We start from the raw sequence: 7,609 nt of genomic DNA, 5'->3' as shown, positions 1-7,609 counted from the left end.
CGTCTTCACACCCACTGCTCCATTTAATGGTGGCCACTGTCTTAAGCTGAGGCATCACCGGCTCACCACCCATTTTGTGGACGACGAAGCCATGGTCAGTGTGTGCAGAGCAGGGCCCAGAACCCAGGCTGGTAGCTCCGGGTTCTGCACTCTTTCCAAATCCAGGAAGAGGATAAGAATAACACAGGCTTGCTCATTTGCCTCATCTCCCAGAATGTCCAGTTTTTTCCCAATGGTAAGTCATTTAAAGCATTGTTTTGATATTAAAACATACAAGGACATCCGCGCCCCGGCAGCCCTGTCAGCCTGGTTCCGCTGGGGAGAAGGGAGAGGAAGGGGGCGGCCCTGATGGCCCGGGTGCGGCGCTCCCCAGGACGGCCCCTGCGCGCCCCGGGTGGCAGGGCGGGATGGGGCCGGCGCGATCTGATCTCCCTCCACCGCCAGGGCGGCGGGAAGCAGGCGGTGCTGTGCGCAGGCGCGCCCGGCTGAGCCCTCCGCTTGGGGCGGCCCGAACTGGGCTGGGGCAAGCGGAGACGGCCTCCAGCTCCCGCCGGGACCTGAGCCGCAACTGCTAGAAGCCGGCGGCGGTTGTAACGGCAGCAGGCCTGACGGCGGCGGCGGTTGTAATGGCAGCAGGCCTACCGGCCCAAAGCCGGCACAGAAGATCTAGGCACTAGGCCGCAGCACTTCACACCTCTGATCTTGCTTTTGCTCACCTGTAAAAGGACGAGATTTAAAATGCCTCTTCTGCCCACTTCTGGGGGAGAAGGGAGTAAAATAATCGGTTAAAAAAAAAAAAAAAAAAGTTTGAAAAATAAGCAAAATTTTTATGTAAGTAGCAAGATGTTATTATTTATAATGTGCTCCAGATCATTGATAGAGACCATATTCAAGCTGTTTTGGGCTTGAAAGCACATCTTGGAAGTCATCAAGTTAAGTGCCAGTAAATCTAATGTATAGAAAAATCCTTGAAAGCGTCTGAGTGTTTTGTGGATAGAAATGCTTGAGATCCAGAGCAATTTGAACCCCTTAATTACTTGATAGATAATATAACTAAGAACTCATAAATACGATTGATTAACTTAAGCTACTGGGTGGATAGCAAGCCTTTAAATGATTCCTTACATAACGCAAAGAATTTTCTGTGAGGATTCTGAAAAGTGACAAGGTTATTTTAGGATCAAAATGCAAAACAATTTCAATTATTTACTATATAGGACTAACTCCTATATGTAGGGGAAACCTGGGTAATGGTGCCACCTAAATACCCTAATTCTTACTCAATTTGGAGATGGTGATCTCTGCTCCGTTTTCATTTAATCATTTCTTCTCACATCTTCCTTTGTGTCCATCTCTCTCCATCACACACACGCACACCCCTATCAGCTCTTCCTCACCAAATATATTTAATGCCTACTCTTCAGATCACAAATTCTTAGAACCCAATGCTGGGTAGCACTAATGTTGCAGAGCTGCCATTCCTTTCTCCTTCCCAAACCGTATCTGGAAGTCCCAGACAGAACTATATTAAGGCTGCAAATGAAGCCATTTGATTTTTCCCCCATTAATTTTTCCCCCAAGCGACACTGACAAACATGCGGAGGCCACGGGAGGCCGCGCCAGACGCGAGCACCAGGGGACTGTGGGTTAGTGTCCTCCAGGAGTAGTCAACACCAGGTCACTCTCTGAAGTCCGTCACCCGGCCCTCCCGCTCTGGCCGGGCCCTTGGGTGGAGGAAGAGGACTTAATGGCCAGCAGAGGGGGCCAGTGAGCCGGGCATTCGCGGGTTTGGGGGGACTGGAGCTGGACTTTGGTGGCCCATCCAGAAGGGCTGAGAACAGTTCTCCAAAGGAAGACCCTTAACTCCTGGGCACCTCATTGTGCCTCTGTGAAATGCAGCAAAGAGCTTTGGGCCCCTTTCCTCTGCCTGGAATAAAACATTTATTGCTTGTGTTTATTGTACACAGTAAAGGTAAACATTACTGTGTGCCAGACACTGAGTGGCTGACTTCATCCTCACCATAACCCTATTACAAGGGAGGTACCGTTATCCACCCTCACCCCCTTCACATGTGAGTCTAGAAAGGCAAACAGAGAAGTTTAGTTTCTTCACTAAGCTCACAGCACACACCAGAGTAAATGGCACACTTACAACATAACAGCTGAGCCTGACTAGGGCAGAACATTCTGGGGACTTTAGAAAGAAAGGTCCCAGCCCATAAGTCATTTATGGGTATCAGTGTCCGGCATAGTAAGGCAGGGAGGGGCTGAGAGGAACAGAACTCAGCCTGGCTCTCGCCCCTTACCCAGGGCCTGGCCCCCAGGGCAGGCTGCACCAGGCCACACAGGCCTCTCACCACAGCTCCCAGAGAGGAGTGCCTCCATCCCAGGCAGCAGCTCCAGAGGCCCGACGTGTGCGGCCTCTGAGGCTGTCCCTAGGTGTGGGGTCTTGAGATCTGCGTGGTTTGGGTCCTGACTCAGCCCCCGTGTCCCCTGTGACTTGGCCTCCCCGCCCCTCTAGACTCCAGTTGGCTTCTCTAAGAAGGGAGCGGGTGGGCCAGCTGACCTCCGAGGCCCTTCCAGCTGGGCCCTTGTAGGACACACAATCAGCTCCTTCTTTAGTGAATGGGCCAGGGAGACACGAGCGAGTATGAAGACATTTCAACTTTGCTGCTCTTGGGAAACCCCAGATGGAATTTGGCATGGAATCTAGAAGGACCTACTGACTGCATGAGGTCTCTGGCCCCCCACCCCCCCCCGTGTCCCCGCACATCTGCGCACACACATGCACACACGCCCCGCCCACTGCCAGATTACGTGTTGGGAGGAAGATGTTGTCCTTGTCCAGGACCCTCCTGCCTCTAGACAAGAAAAGGCCCTTGTCTGCTCAGTGTGGGGCCCCACTGGACCCCCACTCCAACCAGACCTCACCTACCAAGAACACTGGGGCCCTGGGAGCCAGGATGGATGTTGACAACAGGGCTTGGTGTTTCTGGCTTGACCTGCGACCCCCCGCCTCAGACCCCTCAACCCACCCCCACTTGCAGGAAGGAGGATAGAAAGGAAGTTTGATGTCATAGAAAAAAACTGGTGACCCAGAGGCAGGTCCCAGAGGCCCTCTGGACTCTGCCCGTGAGCCTCACTTTCCCTTTGGGGAGACATGGGGCAGGGGACAGAGTAGGGGTTCTTCTCTGACATTTTAGGGATGTGGGTAGGGTTGCCAGATTTAACAACAACACAGGATATCCAGTTACATGTGAATTTCAGATAAACAACAAATTTTAGTATAAGTATGTCCCCAATATTGCATGGGACAGATTTATACTTAAAAGTTATTCATTGTTTCTCTCAAATTCAAATTTAACGGCATTCTGTATTTTGTCTGGCGACCATACATATGTGTCAGGTGTGTCACAGAGGGAAGCAACGCCATCCTGCCCTCCTCCTGCTCCTCCTCAGGACACCCACTGCCTGGTCCCTTCACCTCGTCAGCCTTCCACATCGACCCTTCATGTTCCTCCATGCCCTTCTCAGCACCCTCATTTCACTCCCTAGGTAGATACCCACCCCCCCACAAGCTCACCCATCTTCCTCTCCCTTAAGGGTGAGGATAGGTCCTCTGGAGGGCTCCAGGTCTGGGCAGAGTGGCAGAGGGTGTGGGGGAGACGCCTTAGGCCTTGGGTGTTGGTGCAATGGGGCCCTGGAAGCCCAAGTCAGCAACAACTTCACTAAGGAGGCAGCAGTGTGGGTGCTGAAGGGAGAAGGCTCCAGCACTCTTGGAACTGGGACTCCCTTGGCAGAGGGGTGGGCTGAGTCCTGAGCCAGCTGGAGGGGTAGGAGGGAAGAAATACTGCCCCCCATTGCCTTCTCCAAGATCCACCACCAGGAACTGCGAATAGAGAGGGCATTGTCCAGGGCCAGACTCCAATTCCACTTGGATCAGGAACTGGAAGATTCTGTTCTTAGGGGCCAAGAGATAATGAGAAACAGAGACAGGGGAAGAGGGAGACCAGGGAGAGATATACTGGGAGAGAAAGCAGGAGAGTTGGTGAGAAACAGACCCAGAGACAGGGAGCCACAGGACCAAGCCAGAAACACGTGAAATGGAAAGAGACAGAAAAACACTCCTCCACCAAGACAGACAGAGTAACAAAGAGAAGAAACAGAGATGGGGAAACAGGGAACATGTAGGAATGGAGAGAAACTGCGTGGAGACAGAGATGAGGAGAAAATGAAACAGGAAGACAGAGACTGGGAGAAATGGGGAGAACCAAGGAGAGGTTAAATATAAGACAGAGACAAGATATTAAAACTGGGGAGATGAGAAACAGAGGTAAGGAGAGAGCTTTGAGAGAAAAAGAAAAGGAAACCAGAGGAAGACGCTGTCCTTTCCTACTAGGTTGGGGGTATTTCTCAGTGGCAAAGACAGATTTGAGACATAGCAGGAGATGTCTAAATACCTAAGAACTGCGCCGCTCCTGGAGCCCTCCACCTTTCCCCAGGTCAGGGAGCAGCACCCCACCCAGCATGTCCATTTCAACCCCGCCCCAGAGGCTCCATCTCTCCAACTCCCACTCTGTCTCCAGACGTCTCATCTGTGTTTGGGTACCAGGTTTTCACCCACCGAGATGGCCTCCTACCCCACCCGCCAGCCAGGTCCCCTGAGGAAGCTCTGGGAGGCCCAGCCCCAGGGCCCAGCCCCAGGTCCCAGCCCCGCGCCGCCTGGCTCCGGGGGAATCTCGTGTTGAGCGATGCTGCCACGAGCCGGCCGGATCCGGGAAGCACATCGTGCCTCAAGGGCTGGCCGCTGGCAGCCGCGGGTGGAATCCCGCCCCTCCCAACCGGGACCGCCTCGGCGGGGTCTTTCCAGGAATCCGGATGGGCTTGCTTGCCCACGCCTCAGCCCAGCCGCGGATCCGGGGACAAGTCTCTGAGCCTTGGGGCTTTAATTTCTCCTGTACTCAAGTGGAGGAAGTGTAAGAACACCTCCTCCCAGGATTCAGGGGGAGGAGGTGCGGGGAGATGGGGCACCAACGTACTAGTAGTGCTCTGCTCCTGCGTCTCTTTCCCTACAAATCACCCAGGCCGTCCCTCCATCCCTTCTTGGGAAAAAAGAAGAGAAAACAAAAGTGACACCTCGCCTCCCCTCTCCGGCAACATCTGCCCCCAGAAGTCCAGGCGGGAAGGGACTTCAGTGGTCTGGCTCCCTCTGCATCTGGTCGGCGCAGCAGTCCCTCTCTTAAGCCTGTAACTACTTGGGGGTGGGGCGGTTGGGGGTTGGGAAGGGGTAGCTCAGTAGTCTTGAAATGACCCCATAGTTGTTTTTTTTTTTACCAGTTTGTTGCTTCTACCTCCCAGACTTCGCGTTCCTCTCCCCTTCCCCGCCCTTCCCCGGACCCGCCCCGTGCATTGGCTCCGCCCCCACCCCAAGGCGGGGACCTATAGGTGGAGAGTCGTGGGGAAGGTCGCGGCCCCGCCTCTCCCCTCCTTCTCAGACACGCGGAAGCTCAGTGGCCCCCCATGCCAGGATGTCTAACACCTGGGTCCCCGGCCTCGTACCCTCCTTGCTGCTCAGCCTGCTGGCCGGCTTCCAACAGGTGAGCGCTTGGGAGGTAAAGCTGTCGAACTTTCGGGCCCACTCTGGTGGGTCAGGGACCTGCTTCTGGCGCCGGATCACCACCTTCCATTGTCAGGATTTCCTCGTGATCACAGGCAATTAGCAACTTCCTTTCTCTTTTTGCCCGGGAGGCTGGGGCAGCGGAGGGAGGCCCTGAGATGGCTTGGTTTCCTTCACCTCGAGGGTACCCTGTAGTGGGACCCACCGCCATCCTACAAAACTAGCGCCTCTCTGTGACTGGGGACTTTGACCCTCATATTAGCCTTGGCTTGTTCTTCCCGCGGCGTCAGAAAGCGGGGACTCTCTGGAGCCTGAGGTCTGGACGCCTGGTCAGCCTTTCTCCCCAGCTCTGTTTTTCCCATACTGGGTGACCTTGGAAGAAGTCCTGGCCCTCTCTGAACTGTGTTTTCTTGTTTGTGCCCTAGAGGAAAGGAGGCTCCCTCATCCCCTTTCTAGGAGTGGGGGTAGGATTCCAGCTGGTGATAGGATTTGATCTGGCTGCCTGGCCCAAGGCTGGGGAGACCTCTGGAATCATAGGTTTCTGAGATTCTGAGAGTTAGGGTTTCAGCACCTCTTCATTCCTCCCTCCCCCAGTGATGGGGGTGGTCTATCCAGTTCTGGGATGGGAGATTACCCTAGAAACTGACATGGGTCTGTTAGAACACAGATTTTTTTCTTCTAAAAGTCCGAAGGAAGCCCCAGGCCTTCTCCCTAAACATTCACGAACTGTGCTGACTTTTAGAGCAGCTCTGCCCCAGAAGCCCTGGCACCTCCATCACCAGGTGGCACCAGGTTTGTGTCACCTCTTGCTGATTCCTCCCAGCAATTCCAGGGGGCAGGCACTGTTAATGCCCCCAATTCATATGTAAGAAAGCTGAAGTTGCCCAGCATTACCCCAAGGCTTGATAAAACACAGGCTCTGAACCACCTCAGATAAGACCACTCCCTATTTACAACAGGGCTGGGAAGAGAATCTGGGAGAGGATCCCCTACTCCTCCAAACAGGAGCTCAGGATTAATTTATTAAACCTGTTCCTTGTCTGTCTTTCTTTGTTGGGGGCCAGGAGAGGGGGGAGGAAGAGGGGCTGGGATCTGAGGGAAAGGGGATGCACTGAGTGCCTGGACCCCTTGGGCTGTCCGCAACTCTGCAGTCACCTCCATGTGCTGTGTGGCCCTTACCCTCTCTGGGCCAACCTGCAGGGGTTCATTGATGCTCCTGACCACACTGGCCAAGGCTTGTGCGAAGGAGGTGTGCACATGGGATTGCATGATGAAGCTTCTCAGTGAGCAGCAACCAGTCAAGGTGTCCACGGCAGAGGGGGATACTGACCAACAGAAAACGAACACCTACATCAGTGAGAGCACAGAGGCCAGAGTGAACAGACAGGGCAGGAGTCAAGTGAGGAGAGGACAACGCCTGAGACATGGGGACCTGGACTTATCAGTGTAGGACGTGCCATTACAGTGCAGGAATGTGGACACGGAGAAAGAGGCTTGGACTGGGACTGGAAACATTTCAATAGGAAAATGAGCAGAGCCCTTGGTGCTCTGGAGAATTTTCAGTCTCGTTAGCAGGCTCGGGGGGTAAAAACTGCTAGATCCAGGGGTTGAACTGTGATGTTAGGCATCACTGGATGCTGAGCTCCACCTGGTCCTGCAGGTGAGAATGTCACCTTACTATGTACTATCGGTTATGCTGCAACATCTGTAGAGATGTCTGGAGGCGGAGTTGGGTGCTGATACCTGACTGTAGTAGGTTCAACCTCCTCATGGATCTCTAGAGGCTGAGATAGGGCCACCCACTCAACTGGATCAACAAGACAGTGTCGAGGGACAGGGCCCAGGGTTCAGCAAACTGATATGGTCCTGCAGGCAGCTCTCCATCTGTATTTGTGTCTGGCTAGCAAAGAAAGCCTCAGGCAAATCCTGATGAGGCCTGGCCAACCTCTGCGCTGCAGAGGAGGGCATCAAGTAATTCAAGCCCCCCAGCTC

At 54.0% G+C, this 7,609-nt stretch overlaps 1 protein-coding gene across 1 annotated transcript; it reads left to right on the top strand.

The window, feature by feature from the left end:
• The first annotated feature begins 4,320 nt into the window (after window positions 1-4,320).
• Window positions 4,321-7,164, top strand: LOC141573540 (uncharacterized). Its single transcript, XM_074341909.1, has 3 exons — window positions 4,321-4,333; window positions 4,485-5,247; window positions 5,338-7,164. Exons 1-3 carry the CDS (start codon window positions 4,321-4,323, stop codon window positions 5,534-5,536), a joined length of 975 nt encoding a protein of 324 aa, XP_074198010.1. The 3' UTR covers window positions 5,537-7,164.
• The last annotated feature ends 445 nt before the right edge of the window (window positions 7,165-7,609 follow it).

This window comes from Camelus bactrianus, chromosome 16, assembly GCF_048773025.1.
Source record: "Camelus bactrianus isolate YW-2024 breed Bactrian camel chromosome 16, ASM4877302v1, whole genome shotgun sequence".
Taxonomy (NCBI): domain Eukaryota; kingdom Metazoa; phylum Chordata; class Mammalia; order Artiodactyla; family Camelidae; genus Camelus; species Camelus bactrianus.
The sequence above is the reverse complement of the archived record's forward strand: the minus strand, read 5'-3'. Positions and strand labels throughout refer to the sequence as shown.